At 38.0% G+C, this 26,261-nt stretch overlaps 2 protein-coding genes across 3 annotated transcripts in view; one reads left to right on the top strand and one right to left on the bottom strand.

The window, feature by feature from the left end:
* The window catches only part of AKAP3 (A-kinase anchoring protein 3), a 30,936-nt gene extending 8,928 nt beyond the window's left edge, over positions 1-22,008 (top strand). Inside the window, exons 2-3 of one of the 2 annotated variants that reach the window (XM_028120976.2) lie at positions 1,564-3,885; positions 21,853-22,008. In XM_028120976.2, coding sequence (XP_027976777.1) covers positions 1,564-3,885; positions 21,853-22,008 — 2,478 coding nt within the window. Of the gene's footprint in view, positions 1-1,536; positions 3,886-21,852 lie in introns of both variants that reach the window. The other variant, XM_088025880.1, reaches the window with a different exon arrangement.
* Positions 22,009-23,777: 1,769 nt separating this feature from the next.
* The window catches only part of DYRK4 (dual specificity tyrosine phosphorylation regulated kinase 4), a 69,066-nt gene continuing 66,582 nt past the window's right edge, over positions 23,778-26,261 (bottom strand). Inside the window, exons 13-14 of the mRNA XM_088025881.1 lie at positions 24,846-25,021; positions 23,778-24,146 (exon numbers count right to left, since the gene is read on the bottom strand). Coding sequence (XP_087882007.1) covers positions 23,902-24,146; positions 24,846-25,021 — 421 coding nt within the window. The 3' untranslated portion in view covers positions 23,778-23,901. The remainder of the gene's footprint in view (positions 24,147-24,845; positions 25,022-26,261) is intronic.

The following is a 26,261-nucleotide window of genomic DNA, read 5'->3' as shown; positions in this document are numbered from 1 at the left end:
GCAGCTGTGAGATACTAGCCAATTTATGTAACTTCTCTAAGCCACAGTTTTCTCATCTATGAAACCAGAACAGTAATACCTCCGTGTATTATGAGGCTGTATATGAGGATTAAGTGAAATAATGTGTGTAAAGCACTGAGCACAGTGCCTGGCAAACACAAGTATTTAAGAAATAGTAGCTAGTAACTTATGTGATACTTGGTAATTAAAGTGCCAAATTATTCTTTAAAGATGGGCAATACTTGCAGTCATTCCTAGATAGACATTAATATAATGACAGTACTCCTTTACATTTGATAGTAAATAGGACACTTTCACATACTTAATTTAGCCTATGTTCAAGTGAAAATTATAGATTGTAATATGTAAATGTAAAAATACATATATGTGCTTATTACAGCTAGTATTCATTAAAGAATCTGTATTCATTCAAAACTAATAAATTGTCCACAGATATTAACTCCTCAATTAAAAATTAGATTGTTCACTTAAGTGATATCAAATAGTTCATTGGAAGCCATTTAACATATCAATACTGTGCTTGTGTAGCCCGGCAAAGTGATTAATTATGCACAATTGTCCTTGAATTCTCTAATTTTTTAAAAACTATAGTTTTAATAAGAGATCTAAATAAAAACAGATAAGCCATAGAAAATAGCAAGTAATATAAATATAAGAAAAATCGGATTCATGGGCGCCTGGGTGGCTCAGTTGGTTAAGCGACTGTCTTCAGCTCAGGTCTTGATCCTGGAGTCCCAGGATCGAGTCCCGCATTGGGTTCCCTGCTCAGCAAGGAGTCTGCTTCTCCCTCTGACCCTCTTCCCTCTCATGCTCTCTATCTCTCAAATAAATAAATACAATCTTTAAAAAAAAAGAAAAATCAGATTCAGTTCAAATGCTGACTCTGCTACATAACAGATGACTGTCAGATCTTAAGGATATATATTGTTAAAAGCAATATCATGTAGTGGCTGAGAGCAGGGCTCTAGAGTCAGACTGCCTGGGTTGGAACTCCTGCTCCATCAGTGATTAACTGTATAACCTCAGATAAGTAACTAACTAGATCTCTCCTTTCTTCAGTCCCTTCCTCTGTAAAATGTGGATAATAAGAGAGCTAATATTTAAGTTTATTGCAAGAATAATGTTAAGTGAGGGGTGCCTGGGTGGCTTAGTCAGTTAAGCATCTCCCTTTGGCTCAGGTCATGATCTCAGGGTCCTGAGATAGAGCCCTGCTCTGCAGGGAGTCTGCTTCTCCCTCTCGCTCTGTCCCTCCCCCTCACTCATGAGCGTGCTCTCTCTCTCTCTCTCTCTCTCTTTCTCTAATAAACAAATAAAATCTTTTTTTAAAGAATACTGCTAAGTGAGATAATAATCTTAATATACTTGGAACAGTGCCTGATACATACTAAGTACCTAGGTAAATGTTGGTTACTTTTATTGTGATGATACCACAGTTAAGGCTTGAGAAAGGTGAGCATTTTTGTAACGAAATCTTTGAGGTTGTCCTGAATGTCCAGTGTCTTTACTTTGTTATAGTCGGATGAATCCTTGTCTGTTTTTAAGGAAGCCTCAACTGATCCTATCAGAGTGCTCAGCTGGCTCCGCAGAGACTTGGAAAGAAGCACAGCAGGGTTCCAAGATGTTAAGTTCAAGCCTGGAGAACCCTCACTGGGCAGGGAAATGAGTGACTTAGGAGACCCCTGCAAGGGTTTCTCTGTGGACTATTACAATACCACCACCAAGGGCAGTCCAGGACGATTGCACTTTGAGATGACTCACAGAGAGAACCCCATCCAGGGTGCCAGTGTCCATCTCAGTAATGGGAATTCAGTAGATGAAGTTTCTTTCTATGCTAATCGCCTCACAAATCTAGTCATAGCCATGGCCCGTAAGGAGATCAATGAGAGGATAAATGGTTCTGAAAACAAATGTGTCCATCAGTCATTGTACATGGGAGATGAGCCCACACCCAACAAAAGCTTGAGTATGGTGGCATCAGAACTGGTGAATGAGACTGTCTCTGCATGTTCCAAGAATGCTACCTCAGATAAGGCTCCAGGCTCTGGTGACAGAGCCTCAGGATCATTACAGAGTCCCCCAAATTTGAAATATAAGACCACTCTGAAGATCAAGGAGAGCACCAAGGAAAGCAAGGGTCCAGATGATAAGCCTGCTTCTAAGAAGTCTTTCTTCTACAAGGAGGTGTTTGAATCTCATAATGCAGGTGATGCCAAAGAGGGTGGAAGGTCCTTACCTGAGGAGAGAAGGATGTTCAGAGGGCAAGAAAGACCTGATGACTTTACAGCTTCTGTTAGTCAAGGGATCATGACCTATGCTAACAGTGTGGTATCTGATATGATGGTTTCCATCATGAAGACACTGAGGATCCAAGTGAAAGACACAACCATTGCCACCATTCTGCTAAAGAAGGTACTGCTCAAGCATGCAAAAGAGGTCGTCTCAGATCTTATTGATTCCTTCATGAAGAACCTCCACAATGTCACAGGGACCCTCATGACTGATTCAGACTTTGTCTCAGCTGTAAAAAGAAGTTTATTCTCTCATGGAAGCCAGAAGGCCACAGATATCATGGATGCCATGCTGAGTAAGCTATACACTGTAATGTTTGCAAAGAAACCCCCTGAAAATATCAGGAAAACTAAGGACAAGTCTGAGAGTTACTCCCTTGTCTCCATGAAAGGAATGGGTGACCCTAAAAACCGAAATGTAAACTTTGCAACCATGAAATCTGAAGGTAAATTGAGGGGGGAAATGTACTGTCCTGCATCCAAACCAGAGAAGGAGAAGTCTTGTGCTGAAACTCTGGGTGAACACCTTGTCAAAGAGGGATTGACATTTTGGCATAAAAATCAAAAAGAAGGAAGATCTCCAGGTTTCCAAAGAGCAACATTTACAGCTCCCAACAAACAGTACAAGCCTGTACCAGACACTCCTCTGGGATATCCTTTGGATACTTGCAACCTCAGCCCCCCTATGCATCACCAAGAGAAACCTGAGAATTTTATGTGTGATTCAGACTCCTGGGCCAAGGACCTGATCGTATCTGCCTTACTTCTGATTCAATACCACCTGGCCCAGGGAGGAAGCATGGATACACAGAGCTTCCTTGAAGCTGCTGGCAGCACCAACTTGCCTGCCAACAAGTCCCCTGTAGTTTCTGATGAGTCCCGCCCTAAGTCTCCTCAAATGGGAGGTGACCAAGAAGAAGCAGAAAAGAAGGATCTAATGAATGTTTTCTTTAACTTCATCCGGAATTTGCTTGGTGAGACCATCTTCAAGAGTGACCGTAGCCCTGAACCCAAGGTGCCAGAACAGCAAATTAAGGAACAATATAGCCACCAGTGTGAAAGACCTGTAACCCCTTCTCCCATCAAATTAAGTGAAGGCAGTGAGGCTGGTGGTACCTTTGCTGGGCTGACCAAGATGGTTGCTAGCCAGCTAGATGGCCACATGAATGGGCAAATGGTAGAACATCTGATGGACTCAGTGATGAAGTTATGTCTCATTATTGCCAAGTCCTGTGACTCTCCCTTGGCGGAGCTGGGAGATGATAAGTCTGGGGATGCGAGCAGGCCAACTTCAGCCTTCCCAGATAGTTTATATGCGTGCTTACCAGTCAAGGGCACAGGGACAGCAGAGACTCTCCTGCAGAATGCCTATCAAGCTATCCATAATGAATTGAGAGGTATATCAGGACAGCCCCCTGAAGGATGTGCAGCACCCAAAGTGATTGTCAGCAATCATAGCCTAAGTGATACAGTTCAGAACAAGCAACTCCGAGCCGTACTTCAGTGGGTAGCTTCCTCTGAACTCAATGTCCCTATTTTGTACTTTGCTGGTGACGACGAAGGAATCCAGGAGAAGGTAAGGAAGTAGAGTCAGAGGAATTTGGGGAGATTTATTAAGGGTTAATTAGGGTTTTAAGTTCTGTTTTTTTCTGAATGGGAAGACAGCTACAAGAAGAGTAGGAGGAGGACAGTGAGAATTTGAAGATGCCTCTTGGCAGAGATAATGGTTAAAGTAAAATTGGATTTTGCCCAGTAAGAGGCATATCAAAGGGGAAAAAGAGGAATAAGTTTATATATATATACACACATATAAATATGTGATATTGATTTATCATATGTGTGTGATATGTGACAAATCAAATCTGATTCTTTTTTCTGCATATATTGGTGGGAATGCACAGATAAAAAACCTCTAAGAGACTTAGCAAAAGAGTCAGATAAAGGTCTGGGCCTCAGGATGAAATTTGGATAGGACAGCATATTGCCTTAAGAATGAGAAGGAGCTGCTGGGAGGCATCCCGGCAATGTATTGAGGGGGTGGGAGGTTAGGGTAAAGATCTAGGTGTATACCCTTTCAAACTTGTCATTACTCTCTCAGCTGGTTGTCTAGGAAGTGTTGGAGATTTGACAGGATTCAATAAATAACATCCCTCTTCCCCTTACTCTAAGTTCTGAATCAATTGAGAAGTAAAACTAAAGAATAAGGCAGATGGGAAATCAACTTATCACTGTTATTACTGATAAAGGTAAGTGCGTGCCTTCTAACTCCTTGCTCCTCCCCACGAGGGCTTGGAACTGCTTACTGAAGAGAATTGTGCATGTGTCTGGTAAAATTGGTATATAACTTTACAGGCAGACCTCAAAAGCATTGTGGGTTCTGTTCCAGACCACTGCAATAAAGCAAAGTCAAATGAATTTTTTGGTTTCCCAGTGCATATAGAAGTTATGTTTATACCATACTGTAGTCAATTAAGTGTGTGATAGCATTATTTCTTTAAAAAAAAAGTGCATACTTAAATTTAAAAAATGCTTTCTTGCTAAAAATGCTAACCATCATCTGAGCTCTTAGCAAATATAATCACTAGTCAAGATCACTACAACAAATATAAGAATGAAAATGTTTGAAATATTGCAAGAATTGTCAAAATATGACCCAGAGACCCAGAGTGAGCAAATGCTGTTGGAAAAATAGCAGCAATGGACTCACTTGATGCAGGGTTGTCACAAACCTTCACTTTGTAAAAAACGCAGTATCTGCAAAGTGCAATAAGCAAAACACAATAAAACACGTATGCCTGTATATCTGTTTCAGGGGTACATTATAATTCGATATCTGTATATATTACAAAGTGATCATCACCAAAGGTCTAGTTACCCCACAGTTTAGCTCTTGACCCATTTCACTCACCCCTAACCCAGTTTCCCTCTGGTAACCACCAGTCTGTTCTCTGTCTATGAGTTTGGGGTTTTTTGTTTGTGTGTGTTTTTTTTTAATTCCACACATAAGTGAAATCATACAGTATTTGTCTTTCTCTATCTGACTTATTTCACTTAGCATAACACCCTCAAGGTCCACCCTCAAGTTGTCACAACTGGCAAGATTTTCTCCTTTTTTATGGCTGAGGAGTATTCCATTACGCGTGTGCGCGCGCGCACACACACACACACACACACACACACACACACACACACACACACACACATGGCCCATACCTTTATCCATTTATCTGTCAAAGGACACTTGGGTTGTTTCCACATCTTGGCTACTGTAAAAAATGCTGCAATGAACATAGAGGTACATAGAGCTTTTCAAATTTGTGGTTTTGTACAGATAAATACCCAGAAGTGAAATTGCTGGATCATATGATAGTTCTACTTTTAATTTTTTGAAAAATCTCCGTACTATTTGCCACAGTGGCTGCACCAATTTACGTTTCCACCAACAGTGTATGAGGACTTCTTTTTCTCCACATCTTCTCCAACACTTGTTATTTCTTGCCTTTTTTATGATAGCCATTCTGACAGGTGTGAGGTGATATTTTATTGTGGTTTTGATTTGCTTTTTCCTGATAATTAGTAATATTGAGCATCTTTTTATGTGCCTGTTGGCAATCTGTCTTCTTTCAAAAAATGTCTATTCAGATCTTCTGCCCATTTTTTTGTTACAGTATTTTTTAAATGTATTATTATGGAATATAGTCAACACACACTATATCAGTTTCAGGTGTGCAAAGTAGTAACTTTACAATTCTGTACATTACTCAGTGCACACCATAATAAGCGTAGTCACCATCTTTCACCATACAAGGTTATTACAGTGTTATTGATTATATTCCCTATGCTGGACTTTTCATCTCCATGACTTTATAACTAGGACTTTGTACCTTTTAATCTCTTTCACCAGTTTTGCCCATCCTCCAACCTCCTTCCCTCTGGCAACCCCCAGTTTGTTCTCTGTATTTAAGAGTCTCTTTGGTTTTTGTTTGTTTGTTTATTTGTTTTTTAGATTCCACATATAAGGGAAATCATGTAATATTTGTCTTTGTCTGTCTTATTTTTTATTATTATGTTCAGTTAACCAACATATAGTACATCATTAGTTTTTGATGTAGTGTTCCATGATTCATTGTTTGCATATAACACCCAGTGCTCCATGCAGTACGTGCCCTCCTTAATACCCAGCACCGGGCTAACCCATCCCCCCACCCCCCCTAAAACCCTCAGTTTGTTTCTCAGAGTCCATAGTCTCTCATGGTTCATCTCTCCCTCCAATCCCCCCCCATTTTTCCCTTCCTTCTCCTAATGTCCTCCATTCTATTCCGTATGATCCACAAATAAGTGAAACCATATGATAATTGACTTTCTCTGTTTGACTTATTTCACTTAGCATAATCTCCTCCAGTCCCATCCATGTTGATGTAAAAGTTGGGCATTCATCCTTTCTGATGGCTGAGTAATATTCCATTGTATATATAGACCACATCTTCTTTATCCATTCATCTGGTGAAGGGCATCTCAGCTCTTTCCACAGTCTGGCTATTGCGGACATTGCTGCTATGAACACTGGGGTGCACATGGCCCTTCATTTCACTACATCTGTGTCTTTGGGGTAAATACCCAGAAGTGCAATTGCTGGGTCATAGGATAACATCATTAGTTTTTGATGTAGTGTTCAATGATTCATCAGTTGTGTATAACAACCAGTGGTCATCATAACACATGCCCTCCTTAATACCCATCGCCCGGGTTACCCCATCCCCCCACCCCCTCCCCTCGGTAACCCTCAGTTTGTTTCCCAGAGTCCAGAGTCCCTCATGGTTTGTCTCCCTCTCTGATTTCTTCCCATTCTGTTTTCCCTCCTTCCCCTGTGGTGCTCTGCACTATTCCTTATGTTCCACATATGAGTGGAACCATATGATAATTGTCTTTCTCTGCTTGACTTACTTCACTTAGCATAATCTCCTCCAGTTCCATCCATGTCGATACAAATGGTGGGTATTCATCCTTTCTGATGGCTGAGAAATATTCCATTGTATGTATGAACCACAACTTCTTTATCCATTTATCTGTTGAAGGGCATCTCAGCTCCTTCCACAGCTTGGCTATTGTGAACATTGCATTGAGGTGTATGTGTCCCTTCTTTTCACTACATCTGTATCATTGGGGTAAATACCCAGTAGTGCAATTGCTGGGTCGTAGGGTAAGTCTATTTTTAACATCTTGAGGAACCTCCATACTGTTTTCCAGAGTGGCTGTACCAGCTTGCATTCCCACCAACAGTGTAAGAGGGTTCCCCTTTTTCCACATCCTCGCCAACATTTGTTGTTTCCTGTTTTGTTAATTTTTGCCATTCTAACTGGTGTAAGATAGTATGTCATTGTGGTTTTGATTTGCATTTCCCTGATGGCTAGCGATGTTGAACATTTTTTCATGTGTCTGTTAGCCATTTGTATGTCTTCTTTGGAGAAGTGTCTGTGCATGTCTTCTGCCCATTTTTTTACTTGATTATTTGTTTTTTGGTTGTTGGGTTTGGTAAGTTCATTATAGATCTTGGATACCAGCCCTTTATCTGAAACGTCATTTGCAAATATCTTCTCCCATTCCATGGGTAGCCTCTTAGTTTTGTTGACTGTTTCCTTTGCTGTGCAGAGGCTTTTTATCTTGAAGAAGTCCCAAAAGTTCATTTTTGCTTTTGTTTCCCTTGCCTTTAGAGACATGTCTTGAAAGAAGTTGTTATGGCCAATGTGGAGGAGGTTACTGTCTATGTTCTCCTCTAGGATTTTGATGGATTCCTGTCTCACATTAGGGTTTTTCCTCCATTTTGAGTTTATCTTTGTGTATGATGTAAGAGAATGGTCCAGTTTCATTCTTCTGCATGTGGCTGTCCAATTTTCCCAGCACCATTTATTGAAGAGACTGTCTTTTTTCCACTGGATATTCTTTCCTGCTTTGTTGAAGATTAGTTGACCATAGAGTTAAGGGTCTGTATCTGGGTTCTCTATTCTGTTCCATTGATCTATGGGTCTTTTTTTTTTTATGTGTCTGTTTTTGTGCCAGTACCATGATGTCTTGATGATCATAGCTTTGTAATATAGCTTGAAGTCTGACTTATTTTTTAATCAGGTTGTTTTTTGTTGTTGAGTTGTATGAGTTTATCATATATTTTGGATATTAACTCCTTATCAGATGTGTAATTTGTAAATATCTTCTCCCATCCAGTAGGTTGCCTTTTCATTTTGTTGATGGTTTCCATTGCTCCACAGAAGCTTTTTATTTGATATAGTCCTATTTGTTTATTTTTGCTTTTGTTTGCCTTACCTTTGGAATCAGACTCAAAAAAAATCACTAAGACCAATGTTATGGTTTCAGGTCTTATATTCAAGTATTTAATCCATTTTGAGTTAATTTTTTATACAGTGTAAGATAGTGCTCTAGGTTCATACTTTTGCATGTGGCTGTCCAGTTTCCTAAGCACCATTTATTGAATAAAACCGTCCTTTCCCTGTTGTATATTCCAGGCTTTTTTTTGTTTTTTGTAAATTAATTGACTATATATATGTGGGTTTATTTCTGGGCTCTCTATTCTGTTCCATTGATGTATATGTCTGTTTTTAGTGGCAATACCATACACTTTTGATTACTATAGCTTTGTAGTACAGTTTAAAATCAGGGAGCATGATACATCCAGATTTGTTTTTTATTTCTCAAGACTGCTTTGGCTATTTGGAGTCTTTTGTGGTTCTGTACAAGTTTTAGAATTATTCTAGTTTTGTGAAAAATGCCACTGGGATTTTGATATATTGCATTGAATCTGTAGATTGTTTTGGGTAGTATGGACATTTTAACAGTGTTAGTTTTTCCAATGCATGTGCACAGAATATCTTTACTTTTATTTGTGTCATCTTCAATTTCTTTTATCAGTGTCTTGTAATTTTCATTTCACAGTTCTTTCAGTTTCTTGGTTAAATTTATTTCTAGGTATTTTATTCTTCTTGATGCAGTTGCAAATGGGATTATTTCAATTTATCTTTTTGATAGTTTGTTATTATTATATAAAAACAAAACAGATTTCTGTGCATTGATTTTTTCCTGCAGTTTTACTGAATTCATATATTAGTTCTAACAGGTTTTTGGTGGAGTCTTTAGTGTTTTCTGTATATATTACCATGTCATCTGTAATTAGAAGACAATTTTGCTTCTTCCTTTCTGATTTGGATGCCCTTCATTTCTTTTTCTTGCCTAACTGCTGTGGCTAGGACTTCCAATAATATGTTGAATAAAAGTCCAAGAATGGACTTTCTTATCTTGTTCCTGATCTTAGAGGAAAAGCTTTCAGCTGTTCAACATTGAGTATGGTATTATCTGTGGGCATGTCATATATAGCCTTCATTATACTGAGGTAGGTTCCTTCTATACCCACTTTGTTGAGTGTTTTTTAAAATCATAAATGGGTATTAAATTTTGTCTCATGCTTTTTTCTGTATCTATTGAGATCATATAATTTTTATCCTTCATTTTGTTAGTGTGGTATATCATATTGATGGATTTGCAAATGTTGAGCCATCCTAGCATCCTGAGAATAAATCCCACTTGAGCATGGTATATGACTCTTTTATTGTACTATTGAATTTGTTTTACTAATATTTTGTTGAGGATTTTGCATCTATGTTCAGTAGGGATATTGGCCTCTGATTTTCCTTTTTTCTGGTGTCCTTATCTGATTTTGGTATCAGTATAATGCTGGCCTTGTAAAATGAGTTTGGAAGTATTCTCTCCTCTTTAATTCTTTGGAAGACTTTGAGAAAGCTAGGTATTAAATTTTTTTGAATGTCTGGTAGAATTCGCCTGTGAAGCCATCTGGTCCTAGACTTTTGTTTTTTGGGAGGCTTTTAATTACTGACTCAATCTTGCTAGTAATCAGTCTATTCAGATTTTCTTCCTGATCCAGTCTTGAAAGATTATTTGTTTCTAGGAATTTATCCATTTCTTCTAGGTTGTCCCAGTTTGTTGGCCTGTAGTTTTTCAAAGTAGTCTCTTACGATCATTTGTATTTCTGTGGTATCAATTGGAACTTCTCTCTTTCATTTCTGATTTTATTTGAGTCCTATATGTGTGTCCTTAGATGAAGTAAATCTCTTGCAGGCAACAAAGAGATGGGTCTTGTTTTTCTTATCCATTTTGTTGATTACTTTCAGTTTTTGTAGTTCCTCTCTGTTCCTTTCTTCTCTTGCTTTCTTTTCCTGTGGTTTAGTGATTTTCCCTAGTGTTATGTTTAGATTTCTTTCTCATTGTCTTATGTGTATCTACTATAGATTTTTGTATTATGGTTACCATGAGGTTTGCATATAACATCCTATATGTACAACAGTCTATTTTAGGTTGATAGCATCTTAAGTTTGAGCACATTTTTAAAATTCTACATTTTTACTCCCCACCATGTTCTATTTGTTTTTGATGTCTTATTTTACATCATTTTATTTTGTATGTCCCTTAACTGTTAGTATAGTTACAGGTAATTTTGCTACTTTTGTCTTTTAACGTTTTCTAATTACGTTCAATTAGCCGACATACATCATTAGTTTTTGATGTAGTGTTCAATGATTCATTTGTTGCATATAACACCCTGTCTCATCACCACACATGCCTTCCTTAATACCCGTCACCCGGCTACCCCATCCCCTCACCCCCTCCCCTCTGTAACCCTCAGTTTGTTTCCCAGAGTCCAGAGTCTTTCATGGTTTGTCTCCCTCTCTGATTTCTTCCCATTCAGTTTTCCCTCCCTTCTCTTGTGGTCCTCCTCACTATTCCTTATGTTCCACCCTCTTACACTGTTGATGGGAATGCAAGCTGGTACAGCCACTCTGGAAAACAGTATGGAGGTTCCTCAAGACATTTTTTAAACTTTAACCTTTACATTAGCTTTATAATAGTTAATCCACTACCTTTACTTATATTTGCATTTACCAGTGAGATTTTTACTTTCATATGTTTTCTTGTTACTAGTTAGTGCCTTTCATTTTTAGCTTAAAGAAGTTCCTTTAATATTTCTTATATGGCTAGTTTAGTGGTAATGAACTTTTTTAGTTTTTGCTTTTCTGGGAAACTATCTCCCCTTCAATTTTGATTGATAACCTTGCAAGGTAGCTCTTCTCAATTGGAAGATTTTTCCTCCAGCACTTTGAATATATCATACCATTCTCTTCTGGCCTGCAAAGTCTTATTGGGGGTCCCTTCTATTTTCTCTTCTAAAAGAAAAGTTTTTTTTTTTTTTCTTGCTGGTTTAATATTCTCTATCTTTAAGTTTTGACATTTTAATTATAAATTAAATTATCTCTTTGGGTTCATTTTATATAGAACTTTCCTTGCTTCCTAGAACTGGATGTCTGTTTCCTTTCCCAGGTTAGTAAAATTTTTAGCCATTAATTTTTAAAATATGTTTTCTCCTGTTTTTTCTCTCTCTTCTTCTTCTGGGGCCCCTATAATGAAGATATGATTCTGCTTGATGTTGTCTGCAGGTCTCTTAAGATATCCTTACTTTTTTAAATTTATTTTTCTTTTTGCTGCTCTGATTGGGTCATTTCCAGTGCTGTCTTCTGGGTTACTGATCTGTTCTACTTCATTTAATCTTCTGTTGAATCCCTCTAGTGTATTTTTCAGTTTAACTATTGAATTCTTCAGCTCTGTGACTTTTGTCTGGTACTTTCTTATATTTTCCGTCTCTTTATTGAAGTTCTCACTGTGTTTATCCATTCTTCCTCCTGAGTTCAATGAGCATCTTTATGACCATTAATTTGAACTCTTTATCAGGTAGATTACTTATCTCCCTTTCACTATGGTCTCTTTCTGAGGTTTTGTTTTATTCTTTCATTTGGAACATATTCCTCTGTCTTTTCATTGTGTGTGATGTTTGTTTCTAGGTATTAGGTGAAACAGCTATCTTTCCCAGTCTTGAAGGAGTAGTAGCCTCATGTAGGAGATGAACCTTATTGTTTAAAAGCCTTAGCTTTTGGTTGTTTCTCAGACTTTAGTGATTTTCTTTTTGTTTTTTAAATTTTTTATTTGACTTCAATTTAATTAACATATACTGTATTATTATTAGTTTCAGAGGTAGAATTTAGTGATTCATCAATTGCATGTGTAACACCCAGTGTTCATTACTTCAGGTGCCACCCTTAATGCCCATTACCCAGTTACCCCATCCCCTCACCCACCTCCCTTCCAGCAACCCTCAGTTTGTTTCCTATAGTTAAGAGTCTCTTATGGTTTGGCTCCCTCTCTGTTTTTATCTTATTTTATTTTTCCTTCCCTTCCCCTATGTTCATCTGTTTTGTCTCTTAAATTTCACATGAGTGAAATCATATGGTATTTGTCTTTCTCTGACTGACTTATTTCACCTAGCATAATACCCTCTAGCTCCATCCACATCATTGCAAATGGCAAGGTTTCATTCTTTTCGATGGCTGACTAATATTCCACTATATATACTGTGTACATCACATCTTCTTTACCCATTCATCTGTTGATGGACGTCTGGGCTCCTTCCATATTTTGGTTACTGTGGACATTCTTCTATAAACACTGGGGTGTACCCCAGTGTACCCCTTCAAATCACTGTTTTATATCCTTTGGCTAAATACCTAGTAGTGCAATTGCTGGGTCATAAGGTAGTTCTATTTTTAACTTTTTTGAGGAACCTCCATACTGTTTTCCAGAATGGTTGCACCAGTTTGCATTCCCACCAACAGTGTAAGAGGGTTCCCCTTTCTCCAAATCCTTACCAACATCTATTGTTTCCTGAATTGTAAATTTTTAGTCATTCTGACTGGTGTGAGGTGGTATCTCATTGTAGTTCTGATTTGTAGCTTGATTTGTTCTTAATACAGTTCTTGAGGTTGTGCCAAGACCTGTCAGTGTTCCAAAGGGAGGGATCTCAGACAGTGCCTAGTTTCAAGTTAATTGTAAGCCACATCCTCAGGCAGCAACTTTTAAGGTATGTAAATATATACAATCTTGGGGGTCCACAATTGCAATCCCTGATGACTTCCAGACTAGGAGATCTGGAGGTATTCCTGGGCAACACTTGCAAAAATCATGTATTTAGACATGCACATAGGCTCCTTTTAAGGAGGTATCAACAAACTGTGGTAAGGCCAAGGGACTGGGCAAATATGGTGTCTCCCTGTGTATGTTCTTTGGGGGTGCCTCTGTAACCTCTGGGTGTGTGGCAAACCTGAAGCCTGCCCCTCAGGCTGAAGTTCCAGGACAAGAATATAGGCCTTTTCCACATGAAGACTGGATGTTTTAGTCTGCTGTCTGTGCAGCACCATAGGGTGGTAGCTTGCCAAAGACACTCTCTGATTGTTTCAGACCCCTAGGACCCAGAAATGCAATCCCCTTTGGCCACCAGAGCCAGGTTTTCAAAGAGCATCCCCTGTGTGATTTGTGCCTGTCCACTGACTGTGGCATGGTGAGCTGTGGCTGCAGCGTGCAGGAACTGGGTGCTCCCACTGGAGCTAGCAGGCTAGGAGGTGGTATGAGAAGGGGGCATCCACCCAAATGGCACCAACAAGGCAGAAGAAAAACACAAAAACAGCTCCTGCCAGTGCCTTCATCCCCAAAGAGAGTACCAGAAAGTTTCTGCCTCTCTGGCAGATGAAGAAATGAGTCTTCTTTGTATATAGTCTAGGAGGCTTTCAAACTGTTACTTTTGTGCTAGGTTCCAGGATGAGTGGGTTTGTGTACAAACCCTTTAAGAGCAGATTTTTCGATCCCTATGCCTTTTGGTTCTCCTGGAAGTAAACCCTATTGGTTTTTAAGCCCAGTGATGGGTATTAAGGAGGGCACGTATTGCATGGAGCCCTGGGTGTTATACGAAAACAATGGATCGTGGATCACTACATCAAAAACTAATGATGTATTGTATGGTGACTAACATAACATAATAAAATTAAAAAAAAAGAAAACCAGACACTTTGGGGGCTTATTTTTCTGGTGCAGTTCCTAAGGGTTGGGGTGCCTGATATGGGGCACAGACCCCTCATTCCTCAGGGACAAGCTCCATTTTATGAGATTCCTCCTGATTTAGGTCACTGTGCCTAGGGTCAGGTTTATTGCTAGACCATGTCTCTGTTTCTCCTACCCGTCTTTTTTTTTTTTTAAGATTTTATTTATTTATTTGACAGAGACACAGTGAGAGAGGGAACACAAACAGGGGTAGTAGGAGAGGGAGAAGCAGGCTTCCCGCGGAGCAGGGAGCCTGATGTGGGGCTCGATCCCAGGACCTTGGGATCATGACCTGAGCCGAAGGCAGACGCTTAACGACTGAGCCACCCAGGCGCCCCTCTCCCACCCATCTTGATGTGGCTCTTTTATTCTTTCTTATGGAAGCACTGTTTAGTTAGCTTTGGGGTCCTTTTCAGAGGGAATTATTCCATATGTAGCTGTAGATTTGTTGTGTTTGTGGGAGGAGGTGAGTTCAGGATCCTTTTATGCTGTCATTTTGAATCCACTTCTGAAAGGAAATTTTGAGGCTGGAAAGCATGAGTATTTATGCAAGTTGCTGCTTCAGGTAATGTAGAGGAATTAAGAAACAGAGCATCCCTACAACACACACACACACACACACACACACACACACACACACACTTAGGACTTTTGATAATTTCATCTCAATTGAGAGAAATGGAATAGCACCAATTAAGTAGTAAGCATGGCACAAGAAGCTGGAACTATTTATAAAAATAATTCATCCTCATAGAAATCAGAGTATGTGGAAGGGAAGTTTTTCTCTGTTTAGTAAGTGGCATTAGTAATCCTTATAACTGGGTTACTTGATTTATCTGATGCCCGGGGAGACATGGGATTGTATAATATTCAGATAAGGCTTTACTAAACAAGAAACTGTATAATTTATAGACTTGCTTTTCAAAGTGGGTCTGTGGACCAACAGCATTTGCATCACCTGGGGGCTTGTTATAAGTACAGAATCAAGCTCCACTCCTGCCCTACTGAACTAGAAATTCAATTTTAGCAAAATTCACAGGTCATATGTGTGCACAGTTAAGTTTGGGCTAGAAGACAGAACATGGGGTTCCAATATGAGATACATCCCTGAGTTCTTGGCAAGCTCTGTCTCTTTGCAGTTTTCCCAGTCTGTAAAACAGACAACTATTTTGGTATATAACAGTTAACAGAGGGGGCTATTTTCACAAAAGCTGATGAAAAAAGAATCTGAAAAGGATCATAGGTTTCATGTATATAATGTGCGAAATGTTTTTGTTCTATATCCATCTTTTAAGTCAAGCCCAGCATACGTAACATACATAATACATTCTGGTTTTATATTATTTTGAAATAGAATGTCTATACTTATCCAAAATGAAGACAATATACTTGAATTAGACACACACACACACACACACACACACACACCTTTGCCCACTGTAAAGATAAAGATGATCATCTAAAAGAATGGAAAGGATGGGCAACGGCACATCCAAATTTCAACTAATGAGTAGATTTGCACTGAATATCAGTATATTTTTAATAAAAGTTGGATGAAGTATACTTCAAAGAAACTACCTAAAAATGATATGAGATTTTTTTTGGAAAGAGATTTATTTTTTTTAAAGATTCTATTTATTTATTTGACAGAGAGACACAGCGAGAGAGGGAACACAAGCAGGGGGAGTGGGAGAGGGAGAAGCAGGCTTCCCGCTGAGCAGGGAGCCCGACGTGGGGCTCGATCCCAGCACCCTGGGATCGTGACCTGAGCCGAAGGCAGATACTTAACGACGGAGCCACCCAGGCACCCCATGGAAAGAGATTTAATTAATATATGGAAATACTCTCATGCTGATGCAGTAACACTGGAATCCCCATGAACCCAATTCCTTTAAACAAATTTGTATCCATATTTGACTAGATAATATGTGCATAGTATTATATCCAAAGGCACAAAAGGCACAGTGAAAATTAAGGGTTTTTTTTCCTATCCTTATCTCCCATCCCATTTCCCTCCCTGGAGAAAAACTTTCTGATCAATTTCTTCTTTATCCTTCCAGAAATACATATGCATACACAAGCAAATACTTAAAGGTATATATATATTTTTTCTTTAAGTCACAAATGTTAGTACTATATATATGTTCTGCAACATATTTAGCTGCCACATTCTTTTTAGTGGCTACATATTATTGTATGAAGGCTCTGTACTTAACCACACATACATAGGTATGGACATTTCAGTTCCTAATATTTCAGCAATGCTGAATGCACAGATTGAAACATCTCTGTATATGCTAAATACCTAGGAAAGGAATTTCAAGGTGTCTGTGAAAAATGTATTTGTATATTAGATATATATTTCCAAATTGCCTTCCATTGAGCTTGCACCAATTTGCACACCTATTAAAGCAACATGAGAATGCCCATTTCCCATGCTTTATCCCACAATGAGTGCCAAAATTTTGATCTTTGCTGAATGTTGCCTTGCTTTGCATATGTCTTATTAGGAATGAGGATAAATATCTCTTTATATGTTTGAGAACCACTTGAATTTCCTTTTTCATGGATGAATTGTTCAGAACCTCTGCCCATTTTTCTACTGGGTTGCTAGTCTTTTTCTTATTGATCTGTTAAGGGTTTTATATATATAAGAAAATTAGCCTTTATGATATTAAATACAATTCTTTGTCATTTGTATTTTTGTTTTATTTTGTTTTTGTCATATATTTTTAAAATGTTTATGTAGTCAAATTTAAGTAAATTTTCAAGTTTTTTCCTGGATTTTGTGTCATATTTTAGAAAACATTCTACACTACAACATATTAACAAAACTTACCCATGTTTTCTTCTAGTACTTTTATGATTTTTTAAAAATATTTAAGACTTTGATCCATTTTCAATTCATTTTTATTTAAGTATGAGGTAGGGATGCAACCTCTTATTTTTTTTTCCAGATGGCTACCTGTCTTTGGTTCTTTTCTTGAATTTTCTGTTCTGTTCCATTGAATTGTCTAGTCTTACTATTTTAATAGCATACTGTTTTAATTACTGTTATTCTATAGTGTGTTTTAATATATGATAAGACTAGGGACTCCTTATTTCTCTATCTCAGAACTTTCTAGGGTACATTTCTGTTTCTATCCCCAGCCACAAGTATCCATTTACCTGTTTTCCATCATTATGGATTTACCGCTCTGTCATTTTATATAATGGAGCCATAAAATAAATAAAACAAAATAAAATAAAATATGGCTCTTTTACATCTGGCTCTTCACACTTAACATAATGTTCTTGAAGTTTTCCATGTTGTAGTATGTATCAGTTCATTCCTTTTTATTGCTGAATAGTATTTCATGAAGTGGATGTACTGCATTTTGTTTATCCATTCACTAGTTAATGGGCATTTGGATTGTTTTTACTCCTTTGCTATTATGAATAATGCTGCTATGAATAATCACATACAAGTCTTTGTGTGGACATATATTCTCATTTCTCTTGGCTAACAAGGAGTAGGAATGCTACATTTTAAGGTAAGTATAATTCTTAAGAAAGTGCCAAACTTTTCCAAGATGGCTGTACCATTTTACATTCCCACCGGCAATTTATGTGGGTTTAAGTTTGTCCACATTCTCATCAACATTATTCTTTTTTTTTTGTTATAGCTCTTATAATGGTATCTCACTGTAGATTTAATCTGATAGACCTACGTTAAAATGACTAAAAATGTTGAACATCATTTTGTGTGCTCATTAGCCATTCATATATATTCTTTGGTGAGTTATCTGTGTGAATCTTTTGCCCATATTTTGACTGGGTTGTTTTCTTTTTTTTTATTATTATGTTATGTTAATCACCATACATTACATCATTAGTTTTTGATGTAGTGTTCCATGATTCATTGTTTGTGCATAACACCCAGTGCTCCATGCAGTACGTGCCCTCTTTAATACCCATCACCGGGCTAACCCATCCCCCGCCCCCCGCCCCTCTAGAACCCTCAGTTTGTTTCTCAGGGTTCATAGACTGGGTTGTTTTCTTCTTATCAAGTTAAAAGAATTCCTTATATACTCTGAAAAAAAAAGAACTCCTTATATATTCTGGATACAAGTCCTTTATCAGGTATATATGATTAGCACACATTTTCTCTCAGTCTGTGCTTGTGCTTTTGATGTTGTATCTAATAAATCTTTGCCTAACCCAGTAGTTCTCAACTGTGTCAGCTGTGAGGGGAGTTGCTACTTGGGTCTAGTGGTAGAGGCCAAGAATGCTGCTAAGTATCCTAGAATGCACAGGACAGCCTGCAACAAAAGAATTACCTGGCCCATAAGGTAAATAGTACCAGATTGAGAAACCCTGACCTAACCCAAGGCCATGAAGATTTTCTCCTTTGTTTTCTTCTAAATGTTTGATAATTTCAGCTCTTATATTTAGGTCTGTGATCCATTTTGAGTTCATTTTTATGTATAATGAGGTAGGCATCTAAGTTCATTTTTTGCATGTGGATATACAGATGTCTCAGCATCATTTGTTGGAAAGACAAATGGATATCTGGCCCTTTTGAATTATCTTTCCCCTTCATAAAAAAAATCAATTGATCATAAATGTTGAGGTTCTAGCTTTCTTTTGATTGGTGTCTCAATGATACATATTTTTTTTTCAATAATTTTACTTTTAAATTACTTGTATCATTTGAAGAGAGTGTTTTTGTAGGTAACATATGGTGTTGGGTCTTTTTAATCCATTCTGACAACTGGTGTGTTTATACCTTTTACATTTAGCCTAATTATCGGTATGTTTGGATTTGGGTCCACTGTTCTAATTTGCCTCCTTTTCCCCCATTTGTTGCCTTCTTTTAAATTATTAACTTTTTTTTTTTAGTATTCCATTTTAATTTATCTATTGTGTTTTTGACTCTGTCTTTTGTATTGTTTTTTTAAGTAGTTTCTCTAAGGATTACAATGGACATTAACTTTTCAGAGTCTATGTAAAATCAATAGTTACCACTTAAACTGTGGTATTGAAATCTTAATTCTGTCAGTCTCATTACCGTCCCCCTTATGTTGTAGTTATTTTATATAATCTTACGTATATTGGAAAAATCCTTAGACAATGTTATTTTTGCTCTCAATTATAAACATACAGCTGTACCTCATTTTATTTTGCTTCACTTTATTATGCTTTGCAAATATTGCGTTCTTTACAAATTTGAAGGTTTGTGGCAACCCTGTGTCAAGCAAGTCTATTGGCACCATTTTTCCAACATTTGCTCATGCTGTGTCTCTGTGTCAATTTGGGTAATTCTCACAATATTTCAAACTTTTTCATTATTATATTTGTTATGGTTATCTGTAGTCAGTGATTAAAACTCACTGGAAACTCAGATGATGGTTGGCATATTTTAGCAATAAAGTATTTTTTAATTATGTACATTGTTTTTTAGACATATGCTATTGCACACTTAATAGTGTAAATATAACTTTTATATGAACTGGGAAACCAAAAACTTTGACTCGCCTTATTGTGATATCACTTTATTGTGATGGTCTCGAACTGAACCCACAGTATCTTCAAGGTATGCCCATATTTTAAAGAACTGAGAAAAATAACTTATTTGTATTAAGATTTTTACTATTTGTTGTTTTTCATTCATTCCTGATGTTCCCAGCTTCCTTCTAACATCATTTTCCTTCTGTCTAAAGAATTAGAACACATTTTCTGTCAATGAAATGACTTCTTTTAGTCTTCTTTAATCTGAAAATTTTTTTGGATCTTATTCCTGAAGTATAATTTTTGATATAGAATTCTGATTTGGCAGTTCTTTTTAGTGCTTAAAAGTGTTATATCATATCCTGACTTCTATGGTTTCTGATCAGGAATCTGCTGTCATTTGAATTTTTCTCTTATAAATTTTCTCTGGCTGCTTTCATATTTTTTCCTTTTCTTTAATTTTTAGCAATTTGATTAAGACAGGTCCTAAAGTGAATTTCTTTGGGTTTATCTTATTTTAGGCTCACTGAGCTTTTTGAATTTGTCAGTTATGTCTTTTGGCAAACTAGGGAAACATTCATCCATTATTTCTTCAAGCATTTTTCTGCACCACACTTTTCTCCTCTCCTGGGATTCTAATGACATAAATATAAGACCTTTAGTATTGTTCCACAGGCCCCTGAGCTCTCTTTATTTTTTCAAAGAGGTTTTAATTGAAGAAAGTTTAATCAATCTCTTATGTTGTTCAGTGCGTGTGTGTGTGTGTGTGTGTGTGTTTTCCCTATGAATTGGTCTTTAAGTTCACTGACTTTCCTCTCTCATCTTCATTTTGATTGATTGATTTATTTATTTTACTATTATGTTATGTTAATCACCATACATCACATCATTAGTTTTTGATGTAGTGTTCCATGATTCATTGTTCATGCATAACACCCAGTGCTCCACGCAGAATGTGCTCTCTTTAATACCCATCACCAGGCTAACCCATTCCGCCCCCCTCCTCCCCTCTAGAAACCTCAGTTTGTTTTTCAGAGTCCATCGTCTCTCATGGTTCGTCTCCCCCTCCGATTTCCCCCCCTTCATTCTTCCCCTCCTGCTGTCTTCTTCTTTTTACCAGGCATTGGTGGTTCAGTGGTAGAATTCTCATCTTCATTCTATTTAGTCCATTTTGATTTTGTGTTTTTTAGAATTTTCATTTGGTTCTTCTTTATAGCTTCTCTTTGTTAAGACTTGGTCCTTCCATTTGTTTTAAGAACATCCATGTGTACTTTAGTCTTTCTTATGGAAATTTCCCCTTTTGGAAAAAGGAAAAGCTCCTGATATTCGGCCTGTTTGTTTTCCTTCCTCTCAGAGAGTCAGGTGCAGAATACACAAAATAAAAATCTGGTTACTTAGATGAATGGCAATGTACTGTGTTCATATGGCTAGAATGATTGCTTTGGCTAATTTTTCTCATTTTAAGCTTGAAGAGAGAGCTAAACATAGGGTTCAGAGACCTGGGCATGCATGTTGCCTCTGCTAATTTCTAGCACTGTATTACAAGTCTCGCCACCTCTCTGGGCTGCATCTTCCAGGGGCTGAATGGATCTCTGAGCCACTTTCCTGCTTTTCTAGCATTCTAGGGCTGTCTGTTCTGTAGGGCATGGAAAGCACCGTGTGCATTTGTCCTCTGGCTATTTCCCCCCTGCCCTTGTTTGGTCTTGGGACAATGATGGAGACTGTTTCGTGATATTACAGTAATTTTAAGAACTTTAGAATTCTTAGAAAACAGCACCACCATTGACCAAACACCCACTGGAAGCAGCAAGATTTAGTCTTGTGGGAAATTGTATGTTCCATATATCATATGGATGCTAACATCTCTCTTCTAAGGATGATATAACTCTCTTCTGTCAGACAGGCTGCATACCTGCCAGTTATGGCAAGCCCTTTTTACTGCAGTTTACCAAGGTCTGCCCAGCCTCTTTGTTCTAGCCTTGGCAGGCCCTCTTTTATCTGCTCTGGGATGCTCTGCCCCTCTACTACTGCTTTTCTTTCCTTTCCCCAGCTACTTCAGCTCTCGGCTGCTGCTGTGGACAAAGGACGCAGCGTAGGTGAGGTCCTGCAGTCAGTGCTGCGCTATGAGAAGGAGCGACAGCTGGATGAGGCGGTGGGAAATGTTACTCGGCTGCAGCTGCTGGACTGGCTGATGGTGAACCTGTGATCAGCGCTTACCTACTGCTTTCCCCTCCTCCCCTCTCTTCTTACTTCCACAGCTCCCCTCTCCATATCCTTAAAGAGCCCTAACATTATCTTCATACCACTCACATCAAAGACATGTCATCTTATGCTAGTCACTGGATTTTGCAGATTTTCCTGTCCATGCAAGCAAGGACACAAAATTAAAAAAATTACAATTAAAGGGCTCCAGGTGTTTGGTTTCCTTGGGATCCAGTGGGAAAATAAGGTGAAGAAATTTCAGGAATTAAAAAAATAATCAGATGGATAGCAGAAGAAAAATAGCGCTGGCCTGAGAGGCCCTGGCTAAGGTCATACATCCTGTTTCTAATGTATCTGATCTGTGCCACAACTTGAAGATCCCCTGCCTTAAAGTGTTCCTAAGAATAAGAAGCCACAATTTATTTTAGCATTTATAACCATTCAAATCACAAAATATTTTCTATTCAGCCTAAATCATTCAAATTATGATATTGAGGACTTGGCTTCTTCTCTTCTCTCTGGGGAGTTGCAGAACAATTGTCTCCCTCAACTTTATCCACGGTTGAAGATAGCTAGTGTCAAAAAAAAGTCCAGAGGACCTGAGTTCTATTGCCAGTTCTATACTTTTCTGGCTATAGGACCTGGGACAAATCACCTGTTATGGCACTTCTCTCATTTAGTGTCCATATCTCCCCACTTAAGAGGCATTTTTTTTCTGTTCTTATCCTGACCTTTCTATGGAATTTTATATTTTTCATCTTTCTAGAAACTTTCTCCTTTGGTTTCTAATTTTTGGGTTTTTTTTTTTTTTTTTCATCTCTTGGGGGCTCTATTTAAGTCTGTTATCTCCTGGCATATTTATCTTTCCTACTTTCTTTTGACCCTCTGCTGTTCTCATTCTGTTTCACCTTTCCTGGGTGATCTTCTCTCACCCCATTGCTTCAATTATCCGGTGTCTTCCTTCATGAAATATTACACAGTAATTGAAAACTATAAAGCCACGTATATTTTCCATGTTGTTTATGAGGTTATGATCTTAAGTTTCTTATAAAATTGTATCTATTCTATAATTACAATCATATAGAGATTATATATTCATACAGAGAAGGACTAGAAAGCCAAATGAGATTTTGAGGATGGTGGATGAGTGAATATATCCTGTTGTTTACTTAGCTTCCCTTCCTTTGGGAAATACTCTGTCCCCTACTCCATGGTGCTACCATCATCACAGTGTGGGCCTGTGACCCAGCCTATCCAATCACAAGATCCCAATATCTCAGACATAGTGCTTGGTTCAAGTCCAGTCATTTCTGAGACTTTCCTACCAGGACTGCATCTTTTGACAGGATACTGGTGGTCACTTTAACTTCTGGGCAGAGCTTGTCTTTAGAATGAAAACCACAAAAAGAAGCAAGGCTAATAGGTAGAGAGGGAATCTGAGCCCTATGACCTTGTCTGAATTTTTAGACTCCACAGTGCCTGAAATCACACTTATCCCTCCTGATTCCTCAATTACATAAACAAATAAATGTCCTTTGGTGCTTAAGCTAGTTACAAGCTAAATTCAAACTGGTTTTTCATTTTCATTTTCAAACAAGAATCCACAGGTCAGCTGTCTTGGGGAAAAAGAAAATAAAAAAAATATTCAGAGTTCTATTAGTGATGCTATGACATTGAGTACTTGCCCCTCCGCCCCCATATACACACATCATTTGTGCAAGAACATTCTCTCTCATCCCTCATAATAGGAATCATGCTAACCGGCCATGTGAATAAAGTTTTTTTTAAACAAACCTTTATGCATTAAAAAAGAACAATCTGAAATATTGTAGAATGTAAGTGCTGTCTCTAATACAAATCATTGGTGGAAAGGAACAGGACACACCTTCAGCAAAGGTCATACAATAGGTGGTAAAATATTCATGTTCTTGGGTGAGGAGTTTTTACTTTGTTTTTCTGGGGAGGTCTTGGACCCCTCTGGTCCAACAGCTGCCTCTGGCTTTCCGGAAGCTTCTGTTAGTTGAGGCAGCTGGACAACTTCAGCTGCATGCTGCAGAGAGCCCTGCTGATCACCCAAATTCTGAACCTGCTTGGTGGTGCCACCTTTTATTTTGTCTATGGTCTCTTCTTTGGTGATCACCTCTGCCGAAGGAGAGAGAAGACAGAAGGAACAAGTGTTCAAATGTGAATTATATTCTGTCCATTTGACTGTAAATTACTTTGGGAAAAATCCTGGTTGTAATGATATAAAAACACATTCTATGTGCTTTACAAATGAATAATGCCTGTAAGCACTTTACATTTACTAATTTCTTTGATCCTTTCTGCAACCATAGAGATAGGCATTATTCTCATTCTCATAAATGAAAAAACTGAGACACAGAGAGGCTAACTAAATTGCCCAAGGGCCCACACGTGGTAAATGGTAGAGCCAGAATTTAATCCCAAGCAACCTGACCCTAGTGACCATGAACAAAACCATGAGGCTATATTGCGTATAAAAGATATCTGCATAATGCCATAATCTGATAAAAATTCAAAAGGTAAATTATAGGTCAGGCAGAGGAGGACACGGTGAAAGAAAAGGAAAGGAGGAGAAAGGGAATTGAAGACAGGAGAAAAGTGGAAATTCCTAATTATAAAGGGGCAAGAAAGAAGCAAACCCAGCTAGAAAGAAGTCTCCTGAAAGAGGCTGAATCTCAAAAGTGAGAAATGACAGGCTAGTAGTGATGTAGTCAGAAAAACTATCCAAGGTTGAGTTCAGAGAAACTGACATGAACCCTCCAGAGATACCTGAGCACCAGACTACAGGAAGAGGACTGGCTATTTGAGGGGCTGTACCGCTTATGTCCAAGTGATGATGCCCTGGAACCTTGGCCTTTGGAGCCTCAGAGGGGAGACAGAGACTGGCTTTCCTCAGGGTCTGGGGCCTGGACCGTGGTTTGAGATTCCGTGGCTCATGAATCCAAGAATGCTTGAGGGCCTGGTCAGGCGTCATGCGAAAAGAAGGTTCCCATCTATATACCAACAAAGCCCAGCACGGGTTATTGTTTTGCTTCCCTTTCTAATGTTGAAAACATTTAAAAAGACACTAATAAAGAACCTAAATGGGATATAATAAAAATAGTTCATTCTTAAAGAACCCATTTAAACCATGTTATAACTCAAAGATATCATAATAGAACAGAGATTACAACATATAAAAGTACCTGGAAACAACTCTGAAAATAATCTTTTTAGGAAATTTGCATGACAAACCAGGGAATATATTAGAGCCCAAGTCTTCTAGAGTTCCTAGAATTTCCCTCCCAAGAAATATTATAGAAAATCTTAACCATGGGGACTTAGAGGTCAATAAACTAAGATCAAAACAAAGAGATGCTTAATTTCAAGTTCCAAACTACAAAATCTGGGCCTTCAAATATATCACACACAAAATTACAGAGTGTTAGAATATTAATATTATAAGGAGATTTGCATATAATCCAGCCAAACATCTAATGCAGTAACAAAAGGCATCTGACAGAACCTTCAACATGGAATCATCCTGCCATTCTTGAGTTATTTTTAGTGACAAGGTGCTTAGTCACAGAATTAGCTATTCCAATCCTGATAAAACCAATTCTTTAAAAGTTCTTCGTTTTTACTGAGCCAAAATTCACTAGGACTTTTACACTAGTAACTTAGACCCAAGTTCTAATTTTACCCATTAACATTACAGTAGTCCCCCCTTACCTATAGGGTAATACATTCCACCCCCAGTGGATGCTTGAAGCCACAGATAGTACAAAACTCCACATATACTATGTTTTTTCCTCTACATACATACCTATGATAAAACTTAATCTATAAATTAGGTACAGTAAGAGATTCACAATGAGAACTAATAATGGAATAGGACAATTATAACAATATACTATAATAAAAATTATGTGAACGTGGTCTCTCCCTCTCAAAATATCTTCTAGTGCTATACTCACCCTTCTTATGACGTGAGATGATAAAATGCCTACGTGATGAGATGAAGTGAGGTGAATGACAGATCCAGTGTGATATAGTGCTAGGCTAGTACTGACCTTCTGACAAGACATCAGGAGGATCATCTGCTTCTGGACTGCAGTAGACAGTGGGTAACTGAAGCCGCAGAAAGCAAAACCATGGGGGGGGGGCGGCTACTGTATACAGAATGAGACAACTAATCTTTTATGTCACAATCCTCCAACTATCCAAAAACATTTACATTACTACTAAGTGTTG

Source organism: Eumetopias jubatus, unplaced genomic scaffold (assembly GCF_037043125.1).
Source record: "Eumetopias jubatus isolate StellerSeaLion01/CBP00866 unplaced genomic scaffold, mEumJub1_p1.0 scaffold_8, whole genome shotgun sequence".
In the NCBI taxonomy this organism is placed as follows: Eukaryota; Metazoa; Chordata; class Mammalia; order Carnivora; family Otariidae; genus Eumetopias; species Eumetopias jubatus.
The sequence above is the reverse complement of the archived record's forward strand: the minus strand, read 5'-3'. Positions and strand labels throughout refer to the sequence as shown.